This window comes from Pristis pectinata, chromosome 7 (assembly GCF_009764475.1).
Source record: "Pristis pectinata isolate sPriPec2 chromosome 7, sPriPec2.1.pri, whole genome shotgun sequence".
Taxonomy (NCBI): domain Eukaryota; kingdom Metazoa; phylum Chordata; class Chondrichthyes; order Rhinopristiformes; family Pristidae; genus Pristis; species Pristis pectinata.
Window position 1 is genome coordinate 68,008,309 of NC_067411.1, and position 12,574 is coordinate 68,020,882.

A 12,574-nucleotide genomic window follows, 5' to 3' on the forward strand; every position below is an offset into this window, starting at 1 on the left:
TGGAACAGAGAAAGAAACCTGAGGTAAAGAGCAGCACAAAAACAATTAACTGGGTGGCTGATCTCCTGAGAACATGTAACACAACGCAGGCATGTTTGAGGTAGGTCGGGCTCAGGTTTGAGATATTTTACATTTTCATTGCCCTCTAGATTCAAACTCTCTTCCTTTTGGGTGTTAAAATGCTCCCCTTTGTGTTAGACATTCATAACTGCGTTGATATTATTTTCATTCATGCATTTTCCAATTCTTGTGTTTCTTTCACTTCAGCATACATTTAAAAGCAATTAAAAAATGATAAACAATATTAACTAATACATTGCTACATAAATGGTAATTTAGCTAAATATAACATGGCTATTTGGCATATGCTGATTAAATTAATGGAAAGGGAGTTAAAGCTGATCACATGACTATCAGAAAGTTGTTTATTGCCATGTATTGAAAGGAAATGGATAGTTCTGTAGGCATGTAATATTAATCTAAGATTCAGTTGTTTGGTTAAAAAAAAATCATCAAATGCTTGCCTGTGTAGAACAAGGCCAAGCCTTTGTTTCTCTTCACTTCTGAATAAGATCTCCAAGATTGAGGTTTGTATTATACATGGATGGATTTTAAAAAGTTAACTCCACAATAATTACATCTTTTTCACTGGAGGTAGGGTGTTACATTCCAAATGAATGCTCATTAATGAGGTCACATAGGTTTTATAATAAAATGTACAACAATATAACAGAACTATGCATTTCATACAGATCTGTTTTATCACTAACTGAGTCAGACAGTATTCTAATATAAAAAAAACTCATCTGTGACAACACTTCATAACCAAAGTATAAGTTTAATAGATGATGATTTCAGATCAATTTTCTGAGATATACTACTACAACCAAACAGGAGATCACATTAAATATGGGGGGAAAATCACTGACTAGACATTGATCATATATAATTGTCATCAAGTACCATCCATTACTTGTAACTTTTTTTTAATATTTAGCCATGGTGGATACATTGAGTATTTTTACACATTTTCAGTTGTTTGGGTTTGGAAGAATGTGTGTGAGCAAATATCCCAGAATCCAAAAATACAGATGGTTCACAATAATTAGTTTTAGGAAATATCCACCCCTAATGTTGTCTAGCAATTATCTGTAGGTAGTCTTTTAAGAGACATCATTATTTATTATTACAGGATAATCAACTTTGCATCTGAGTTTCCTTAAACAGAGCCTGCTGTATATTATAGTCAATGTCTTCCTTTACAGATTCAGATTATTCATTCTTTACATTTGTTTGGTTAAAAACCTAGTCCATGCTGTCACAAATTCTATTATTGTTGGATTCCCACACTTTTCATTCTGCATTTCATTAGTCTGAGCACACTATCGCTTGGCAATTCTGCATATGTTTGCATTGCAATGAACATTTGTTATTAAATGACTCATTTTATTACTGCAAGTGTATTAAGTTTACTCCTATTAATCTTTTTTCCCCCGAATAAATATTGGCTACATAAGTGTATGCTAATGATTATTTTATATCACAAAATATAAAATGCACATTAGCATTATAATCAACCACAAATTTCCTATCCCATTCCCATATCCGTTGATTTGCCTGGTATAACAAAATCTGTATATCTGTTTGGAATATACTCACCACCTGAGCATTCTGAGTCCTCAGGAGATGGAGAATTTTAAAAAAATCAGAACTCTAGAACTCTTTCAAATGAAGAAATTTCTCCTAAATGGCTTCCTTGTTCTTCAGTTATGGGAAACACGTCTTCAACAACTGACAAAGTCTCTCAGAATGCTGAATATTTTAATAAGATCACCTCTCTTATTTTAGGTCCAGACAATTTAATCTCCCTTTAAAAAAATTTCTAATCCAGGGAAATTTTCTCTACTACATCCAAAGCAAATATATCCTCAAGCATATCCTTCCTTGGATAGGGAGGCCAAAACTCCACACATGGATTCACCAAAGCTCTGTATTATTACAGCAGGAAATCCAGTCTTCTACTCAGTCTCCTCCCAGCAATTAATTTGCTTTCCCAACTGCTTACTATACCTGTGTGTTAACTTTCTACTTTTCATGAATGGCACACTCAGTCTCCCCTGTATACCAACATTTACCAGTGTTTACAAATATTCTGCTCTACCAAGATGAATGATCTCTCACTTCTTCCCCACATATGCTTTCTTCTTTATCACTCACTTCACCTGCCTTTATCTCTTTGCAAGTTGTTTGCAGCTCACTTTTGCATCTAGCTTTGTATTGCCAACAACTTGAAAACATTGATCTCTATCCTTTAGGTTGTTATTGATAATAGATTGTTATTGATAATAGATTGTAAGTAATCTAAGGCCCAATACTGATCCCTGTGGCACCCTGCTAGTATGAAGCTCTGTTTACTTCTTCTGTTATCTGTCACTTAAAGTCCTCTATTCATTCCTTAACCTCACTAACTTTTTGTAATAATCTTCAGTATGGCACCTTGTTAAATACCTTTTGAGAATCTAGAAATACCACTGGTGGCCTTTTATCTACATTGCCAGCTACATCCCAAAATAACTCTCGGATTTGACAGACTTTACATAAAACAGTATTGATCCTGTCTCATTACAAAATTTTCTAAGTGCCTTTATTCCAGCATTTTCCCGACAATGATTCCAATCTAACAATCCTCTTTTTTTCATGTCCTTCTTTCTTGAAAAGCTTTATGGCTACATTTCAGTCCACTGAGATTGCTCCAGAATCGATGCATGTTGGAAGATCACATCTACACATCCACAAACCAAAGAAACAATCCCTTCAGCCCATCACATCCATACCGACCATCAAACACCTACCTATATTAATTTCATTATCAGTCCTTGGTCCATAGCTGACTTGATTCAATACCTGTGAAGCTATTCCTTTTAAAACTCTTCTGTGCAAGGGAATTTGTTGGTGTTCATTCCTCTTGGAGTGCCACATGTTTTCATTTCAGGGAATGATGTGAAGTCTGTTAGAATAGTGGAAAAGAAATATGTGTCTTTGATCCTAGACTCTTTCAGCTTTGATGAAGCTGCTATAATGGGATTAAAGGGCAAGGAAATTTGAACCTGTAGCAATTACATTGTGCTTGTATTTGCAAATCTGTGAACCTGGTGAGTCAGGATAGGCCATTTCTCTGTTCAATTGTGTCACTTCAGAGAAGAGTTTCACTTTATCCTGCTGCAATAAATCCACAAACAACAAGGGCAAGCTTGCCTCACAAACTTATCTGGAAAATGAGATTCCTGTAGAATTTACACTTTACTGAAGCTTAACTTTAGAGCTGAACGCCCATGCACATACATTCATTGAAATGCAGTCAGTCAAATGTTTACCTTAGAAACATAAATGTCAATGAGTATAAAACTTAAACGTTCATTTGGATAAGAAAGTAAAACTGTATTCGAACTGTTATTTCCAATATCTCTAACCCAACTACTGTCTTTCGTGAGAGCTTGGTGTCACTTTTATCGATGTTTTTTGTTTAAACTTACTCACTTCATTCTGCATCCTTAATCCTAGGCTAGTCATTATTGCGTTCTTGGCTGCCTTTTAGAAAAATAAATAGGCTTTAAATGTAAAATATTTTAATACATCGCAAGGGGGGGAATCCCCATTCTTTGCTGTGTTAAGGGGATTATTGATATTTAATTTTTAAAAAATCACATCTATACTTCGCAGCACTCAGTCTGTTTATGGCAGGAGTCTCTCGGCAAGCTTTCTTCTGCCTCGCCTAGCAGCAGCCACAAGCCATCAGTGTCAAACAAAGTCTGCCCTCAGCTCCTCCTCCAGCACTTCACACCACCGAAGCTAAGACGCAGCTCAAAGGGGCGGATGTCCCGTCCCTCCTCCTCCATTGATTGGACTGGTCAAACTCCGAAGCCGACGAAACACTTTCCAGCCTGTGCTCCAGCCGTGTTGTGACTGGTCAGCGGGGCTGTCAATCCGAAGGGAAGCCCTCGGTTCCTTCCTCTCAGCTGCTGCGCTCGCTGCGCTTTGTGAGGGCGGTATTAATGTTAATGAAGGAAAGCCGGAGCTGAAGCAGAAAGACTGGGAAATAGAGAGAGAGAGAGAGAAGAGAAAAAGAAGAAAAAGTTATTTGCCCTGACGTCAAATGTAAACAAGATGGCGAACCGGAGAGAGTGGAGGAGAGGAGGAGGAGAGAGAGGGGAGAGAGTGGGAGTGCCACACACACTTGAAATGTGCTCTTGCACTCCAGGAGTTGGAGGCTTGCTGAGAAGCCAGCCCTGACAACGTTTTCATTTCTTACCGTCAACTTTGCCCCCCCCCCCCTCTTGTGTGTGTGTTTTTTTAAATACATTGTTTAAAGAGGAAAAAAATGCACAAAAAGAAAAGTCAAACAAAATGCGTGAATCTCTCCAAGAAACGGAAAAGGAACCGCCTGCAATGAAACGCAAGAACTTCCTTCAGGTTGTGACAACTTGGAAGAAAAGGAGCCAGACTTGAGTTGAGTTGGTGGCCCTGGGCAGAGGAAAGAACCTTTTTTTTTCCCCACAAAGAAATATGAATTTTGCTCTCTTTATTTAAACAGTTTTAAAATGGACATTTAAACAAAGACGCTGCACTTTGCTATGGTGGGGTAGATTACTGGCCATCCGGTGTGTGTGAGGACAGGTGGGAGACCCCTCTCCTGCAGGGATATGGCTGTAAGGTCTCGCAGACCATGGATGAGCGTGGTTCTGGGACTGGTGCTGGGTTTCACCGCCGCTTCGTGGCTCATCGTGCCCAGGGTGGTGGAGATCAACGGCAAGAACAAAAGGATCTCCAACATCTGCCATTCGTTGCTGAGCAGAGCCGGGATCGGGAGGGAGGCAGCGGCGGGAGCCAGCAACAGCAATAGCAGGAGCCTGGGCTGGCACAAGGACACGGTGCTGCTCAGCAAACTGCGGCAGCGGGAGGAGGCAGAGGAGGAGGGGGAGGACGAGGAAGAGGAGGCGGAGGGAGGGCGAGGGGCGAACGACAAGCGGTTCCTCTACGTCGGGGTGATGACAGCTAAAAAGTACCTGGACTCGCGGGCGGTGGCCGCCTACCGCACCTGGGTGCCGTCCATCCCGGGCAAGGTGGAGTTCTTCTCCAGCGAGGGCTCCGACCAGTTGCCCCTGCCCGTGCCCATCCCGCTGGTGTCGCTGGCCGGGGTGGACGACTCGTACCCGCCGCAGAAGAAGTCCTTCATGATGCTCAAGTACATGCACGACCTTTACCTGGAGCGTTACGAGTGGTTCATGCGCGCCGACGACGACGTTTACATCAAGGGTGGCCGGCTGGAGGAGCTGCTGCGCTCGCTGAACAGCAGCCAGCCGCTCTACCTGGGGCAGACCGGCCTGGGCACCAGCCAGGAGCTAGGCAAGCTGGCCCTCGAGCCCGGCGAGAACTTCTGCATGGGCGGTCCCGGCATGATCTTCAGCCGGGAGGTGCTGCGCCGTATGGTGCCCCACCTGGGCGAGTGCCTGCGCCAGATGTATACCAGCCATGAGGATGTGGAGCTCGGCAGGTGCGTGCGGAGGTTCGGCGGCACCCAGTGCGTCTGGTCGTATGAGGTGAGAGCAGCGCGGGGGTGCCTGCTGACCCACACCTTCCTCCCACCCCGTCTGGCTTTTACCCACCCACCATCCTCATCCATATTGATGCATCCTTACCTATTCCAAATACCTGCTCTCACCCACCCCATCTCATCCCTCTTCATCCATGCAAACCAGCTACCATTCAATCTCTCCCTCTTCATTCACCGCACCCATCGTATCCTGCACCACCCATCCAAACCAGCTGGCACCCACCCAAACTTTTCTATTCACACAGATCCAATCTCATCCATTCCAGTCATTCTTGCACATCCAAATATCAGCTCTCACTCACCCTTGTCCACCCCATTCTTATCCACCCATAGGTCCATCCTCCTCGATACCAACCAGCTCTCAGCCATTGCATCCATCATCACTCACCCACACTCTGCCCGCTGCACTCTACCCATCCTTGTTTATCCACACATTTTCATCTATGCATTCAGACTATCTATGCTTATCCATCTGCAACCACGCTCCTCTCACCCGCATAGTCATCCATTCTCATTACAAGCTCGTCCAGCCTCTACATTCTCACCCCCCTAATCCCACCCCTTCTTAAAATCCCTTTAGCTGCTCAGTCCTTCGTACTGCAGAGCTGTTCACTACTGCAGAGCTCTCCCTCTTGGCACACTCGGACTAACTTCTCAACTGTCTTTCTCATTGCCAGGCTCACCTTGCCCTCACTTACAACTAACATTCTCATCCGACCAATCCCCTATCACCCTGTCAAACCTTGCACGTTCCATTCACTATACTGCATGTTACCCTTCCTCTTTTCTCCCATACCCATCTGCCCTTCCCACTTCTTGCCAACAGCATCTTTTTCCATGTACCTGAGCTCCTTGATCCCATTGCCTTCTTCGCCCACATGCTATCTTCCACTTAAACCACCTTTGCTCCATGGCATTACACGTTCTGTTCAATAACTTAATGCCACCCTTCCTGTAGCAATTCCATTCAATTCCCCCAACCACACTCCCCCCCCCACTCTATTCTCCCACTTACAACTGTTAAAACAACCCCCTCCCATTCTCTTTACTACCTCACTGACTCTCCCCTCCCAATTTTCCAATCCATTTCCAGCAACTCTCACCTGTCCCACAACTGTACCACTCCCCTCAATCCCTCTGCACTTTCTTCCCATCTCCCTCTTCCCTTACCAGATCATTCCAGCATCTGCCTTGCCCACAAATTTACAAATTTCCTCTTCCATTTCCTCCATCTTTTCCTAACTGTTTTCCCTCCCTCACTCTCCCTGATTCTGCTTACAGACTCTCAAGCTCCTCTTCATCCGCGCCCCCCCCCCCCCCCTTCAGACTTCCGGCTCATCCTCTCATCCAAAACTACTCCCCTTCTCTTGGTTACATCATCACACCTTTATCACTCCCAACACACCCACTCCACTCTCCCTTCTTGCCCACCCACATCCCTCCCTGCACGCCCTCACTCATTTCCAAAACCCACTCTCCACGGTCACTCCTTTGCCTCCACACGCAACACCCACAACCCTCCCTCTCGACACCAAACCACTCCTCCATCCCTCTTTCCACCTCCTGGCCATCATGTTGTCCACTTCTCTTCCCCACACCCTCGTTCCTCTGGTCATCCCTAATCCCCCTTCGTCTCCTTGAACTCCCCATGACCCCTGCACCCACACCCTGTGATTTCCCCAATCTTTCTTTCCCCACCCCACTTTCCTCACTCCCTCCCTCCCTCTTGCCCCTTCCTGCTCGCCTTCCTCCAATCCCATCCTACCCTCTCTCCCTTTTTCTCCCTCTCCCCATTCACTTCCTGAACCCCATCCTCCCTCTCTTCCTCCTCCCCTTCCCCATGACACCTCCTCTTCACTTCTTCACCACCCTCTCCTCTCTCTATTCTTTCCCCATCCTTTCCTTGCTCAACACCTCAGGGTCGGGCCCTTGAGTGGGGGGCACTGTCCTGGTGGTGTGTGTAACTGTTCCTGTCCATTACTCATTAGAAATTTGCTACCCTTAGTAAGTTGCAATGCACTGTTAACAATTTACAGCTTGTGCCAAAATTACAATATTATGCAATTCTGTTATCTTTAGACTAAGAACGTTAGCATGTTGTTAAATGGAATATTTCGACCATATTGTGTTCCACAATAGTGAAGTTGGGAGTTTATTGCCTGGGTGTGATTGCAGATAAGAGGGCATTATTATATCCATTTCTTCTGGATTAGTGGTACAAGTTTGGAATAGTTTCAATGTGCTGTTTTCTCTGTTTCTTTAAATTAATATTTCACTTGACTAAAAAGCTGCAAAAGTGTCTATAAAATCAAAAGACAGATCTAGCATATAGTAAAACAAAGAGCCAGCATTTTAATCCCCAGGTAACTACTTTGGGTTTTAACTCGGTGATATAGAATAGTTCTGAAGATTGCAAGAGGTCAAAACAATAATGTCATGGTTGCTGTGTTGCTCTGCTGAGAATGAGCAAAGTTCTGTGTCTGTTTATGTTTCCGTCTTTCTATTGTTGTTAAAAATTTCCTTTTACGATTGGTTTTGTGATCACTTTCAGACCATCCTACGGTAAGATCTCTTTGGTATTAAATGAATTGAACTATAAGCTTTGTGACTGTGCCATGAAATGTCCAGCATCCTAGTGTGTCTGACTTGTCTCAGAATAAGTCAAAGTTTTTCATAATTGATCGCCAGACTTCCATTTATTGAAAGTGAAGTAAGTTGTACGGTGGTAGTAAATTTGCGTATAGTATTTCAGGAGAAAATGATGATGGGAGGTGCTAAAGTAGGAGTTACAAACTAAAACTTGCAGTTAAAATTCCTTTGAAATGTCTTTCTCATATAATGCAAAATCACCCACAAAATAAAGGCTGGAGGGGGATGGGGGTGGTCGGGGAATAAACATTTGAATATCAGAGCTATAAATAGTTCACTAGAGAATCGTGAACTCCCTATTCTCTGCATTCAATGTGAGTTAGCAATGAATTTAACATGCAACTCTAATAAATCATTATTCAATGGGGAACTTCAGCTTGGAGATTACTGGCAGAATTCAGTGATCTGGGAGTTAATACACAAGAGTTTCAGAAATGAGAAGACCTTTTAAGGCCAATTTGGTTGACCCACCAACAGTATTCCCCAGGGGCATGCCTAATAATCCCATGCATTATTTGTTCAGTTCCTCCTTCAAACTATTTGTGGTTACTTATTTAACTACTGTGCTATTCTACATAGTTAATACCCTTTTAGTTTAAAAAATACTCCTTCAAACGTTACTTAGTTTTTTTTTACTATTGTTTTAAATAGAATTCTTCATGCTAATATTTTGTGGATGGTAGAAAATCATACGCTTATTGAATTTGTTCTAATTGTTCATAATTTTAAAGAAGGTCCTGGACCTCCAATTAAAAATTCAATTCAATTAAAACTTGACAAGCAATGCCTTGGAATGGATAAGCTTATTGCTCTACTTTAGAACCTGTAGTGGAATAGTAACGCCCATGTAAGGAGGGAAAATTAGTTATTTGAGGAATCAGTATTGATGATCAGTAAAAAAAAGTCAACCTTGTGTCTTAATGATGACTATATTTCTGTATTAATTTTATGCCACATTCTTGTAAAATTTTGATTACGGTAATCCAAGAAGTTTGTTTTATGCACATTCTTGATGAAATTTTAACTTTACTGGTGTACTTTTGAGATATTCACAACCAAGCAGCTTGACTGCAGCTGATTCTACAAACATACACCTAAGTGATTTGGCATGTTTAAAATTCCTCCATCTTTTGCACTTGTTCAGTTGGCTTTAGTTGGATCATATTATTACTAGTGGAAGTGGGAAGGAAGACTTGCCTTCCTCAAAATATACAGCAGAACTGTTTTATCATCACAGTCATTTTCTCTTTAGAGATATCTTAGCGCAATCCAATCTGTGTTACATTTGTGCAGAGTTGATAAAATGGATGTCAACTCTTATAGGGAGGTTTTGTTTCTTTTGACAGGTGATGCATATTGATTCTTAAACTTGAAAGTTTGAATTTGAATTGTAGTATTATTGATTTGTATGGCAAATTTAATCAGTTTCAATTAATTGGATTCTACAAAGGAGAAGAAAACATATATGTGGTCAATGAAACTATTGGCCCAGAATTTCTTTCTATCATTAGAAGTGTTGTTGGTGTTAAACCCACGCTGCATATTTTTATCTAAGAGCCATGGATGATGCACATTGTTTTAATGTCAGTACTTCATGGAGTGCAAATCTTTGTGAGACCTTGTAGTCCTTCTGAGTAGAAACTTCGCTTTGCTCATTGTCATGTTTCCTCCTGTCATTCAAGAAACCAGAGATTGCAAGTTTCCTCCTTTTACACTGACATGAAGCTGCTGTTAAACTTGTAAATGCAGGATCATGTATCACTCTTTGGTAATTTTCTTACTTGCATTCTACTTATTTTGAAAAAGTGACATCAGAATCTGTGAACAATGAAAGCTTTTAATGTACTTAGAGGTGTTGTCTCAATGAGGCTAAGTAATGGTTGGATAGTGTCAGACTACGATAAATTAACAGTGAATAGTATGTTCTTTTTTGGAGTCTCCATTTTGCTGATATTTGCTTGTTTAATGCTGTTTCTTACACTATATTAATGTGATTTCTTTTCAAGAAATGTTGGTGTGTTTGTAACAGGTTCAGTGAGCCAGATCAATTCTGTCCCATTACTGTTTAAATATCTTACAATTGTGTCAGAATTATATGATATATAAAAACAATATTGTGCCAAAATTGGGGCAAAATTTTCCCATCTATAAATTATACAAATGTCGATGATAAGCTGAGTCATTCTTTTCTTTGCAACCATTGCAACAAAATTAATGAGTTCCAAGAATGAGAGATGCTAATGCTGAATTGAGATGGTGAATATTATGTAACAGGGATGTAAGGAGGCTGAAAAGAAAGTTTTAAAAAAAGGTTTAGATTAGTAATAGGGAAGGGGGCAATCTAGATCAGAACTTAATTGTAGGAAAACCAAGTTTAGTGGTCTGAACAGGTATCTGGTCTAGGGAAATGGGAATTAAAGATGCCAAAGCAAAACCTGAAGGGAATAAAGTGTAGGCTTTAAAGAGGAAATGGTTCATTTCCATTGAAGTACAAAAAGAGGAACCAAAAAGTTGATTAATGTATGGAGTCAGAGGGCAAAGTTGAAATATTTAATGAGGCAAATTGTGTGTGTGATTAACTTGACTTGTTTTATGATGAAGTACCCAGAAAGCTTAATGGGATTAATTTGGTAGATATGAAATGCACGTATTTTGCAAGGTGTTTGATAAGCACCCACATAAAAGGCTAGTTAGCAAAATTGAAGTCCATCGAATAAGAGGAATATAACATTGATTTAGGAACAGAAAGCAGAGAATCAAAGTTGGCATTTAATTAAACTGGAGTGAGGTAAACAGTGGTGTTCCCCTGGGCCTTTTGCTGGGACACTGTTTTGAGTTGACTATGAGTAAAGTTTCAAAGTTTCCAGATGGCTCTAAGGTTGGAATAGTGGTAAACTGTGAGCAGCAGTGGCCTTGAGAGGACACCTGGTGGTGCAATGGGCACCCTGTGTTAGATGAAATTAATGCAGAGAAGTGTGAACTAATAAATTTAGACAGAAAGAATGTGGAGAGAAAAAGCATAGAGTAAGTGGTCATTCTTGGTGCATGTGTTCATAAATCTTTGAAGGTGGTGGTATAGGTTGAGAACACAGTTAAACATTTGAGAATGCAAAGCAAGGAGGTTACATTGAACCCTTAAGACAACCATTTGGCCACAACTGATTGCATCCAATTTTGGTCACTTCGCATTATGAAGGAGGTGATGGGCTGAGAGAGAATTTACAGGAATGGTACCAGGAAGAGGGATTCTAGATGAAGGAGAGACGAGAGAATCTTGGGCTGTTCTCCTTGGAGTGGAGGAGATTAAGAGGAGATTTGTTAGAGGTGTACAAAATCATAACTGGGTGAAATAAAAAGAATGTCTTTCCAATAGCAGAGGAGTCAAGGATCAGAGGTGACAGAATTAAAGTGATTATCAAATGATAAGTGGCAAATAGCTGTGATTTGGAGTGGACTACCTGAAAGTGGATGCAGATTTGATGGCGGCTTTCAAAAGGGAATTGGATAAATAGTTGAAAGTTTAAAAATGTTGGTTTATGGTGGAAAAAACATGGGAATAGAACTGACTGTATTGCATTACAAAGAGCTGGTGTAGATTGAAAGCAATGACGTAGCTGAATGACCATCTCCTTCACTGTACTGATTCTGCAATCCTATGATTCTAAGGAAGCACACAAGAAACATCTTTTTTTTAAATAAAGACATCAACATGAACAATAATTGCCAATTGGCTTTCCCATATTTAGGAGAATGGGCTATGTAATTACATTTGCCACCTCCCCCACACCCCCATCCCAAATTTAAGCTTTGACTTTATTGATCGAGGAATCCTTCCAAAATGGTAATGGTGCATAACGCATAAATTTATAAAATTAATTTAAAGTGATGTACACAGCAGCAGTAACTGGAAGGGAAAAGTTCTTGCTTTGAGTAGTTCTTTCAACAAAATCAGTAACTAACTAAATGTTAATTGGGGTAACTTATTCAGCTGTAACCAAACAATACCTTAACTAAATTTGCTTTTCTAAATTTGTTTACATGGTATAAATCAGATAACACATTCATAACTATTCACACAAGTATAATGATTGTCATGAGGAAGCAATAACGTGATTGACAAATACCTTTAGCATTGATGCTGGAGAGGGGTCAAATGTCAGAAAGAAAGAATAGTTACCATGTAAGTTGCATCAAATTCCTTAGAGCAGAAGGTTATGCTTGAATCTCTTCTTGGAGTAGGAATGTATCAAAGCAATGAATTCCTTGCCCTGTTTTGATGATTTGCTTAAGATAAATTATCTGAAACATCTTCTA

At 40.9% G+C, this 12,574-nt stretch overlaps 1 protein-coding gene and 1 long non-coding RNA gene across 2 annotated transcripts in view; one reads left to right on the top strand and one right to left on the bottom strand.

Moving 5' to 3' along the window:
- Positions 1-818: 818 nt before the first annotated feature.
- On the bottom strand, positions 819-5,202 carry LOC127572696 (uncharacterized). The gene is made up of 2 exons (XR_007956656.1): positions 5,064-5,202; positions 819-4,089 (listed from the first exon to the last, which is right to left on the bottom strand). It is a non-coding gene; the product is annotated as an uncharacterized LOC127572696 (long non-coding RNA).
- The window catches only part of LOC127572695 (chondroitin sulfate synthase 3-like), a 200,400-nt gene continuing 191,912 nt past the window's right edge, over positions 4,087-12,574 (top strand). Inside the window, exon 1 of the mRNA XM_052020215.1 lies at positions 4,087-5,597. Coding sequence (XP_051876175.1) covers positions 4,701-5,597 — 897 coding nt within the window. The 5' untranslated portion in view covers positions 4,087-4,700. The remainder of the gene's footprint in view (positions 5,598-12,574) is intronic.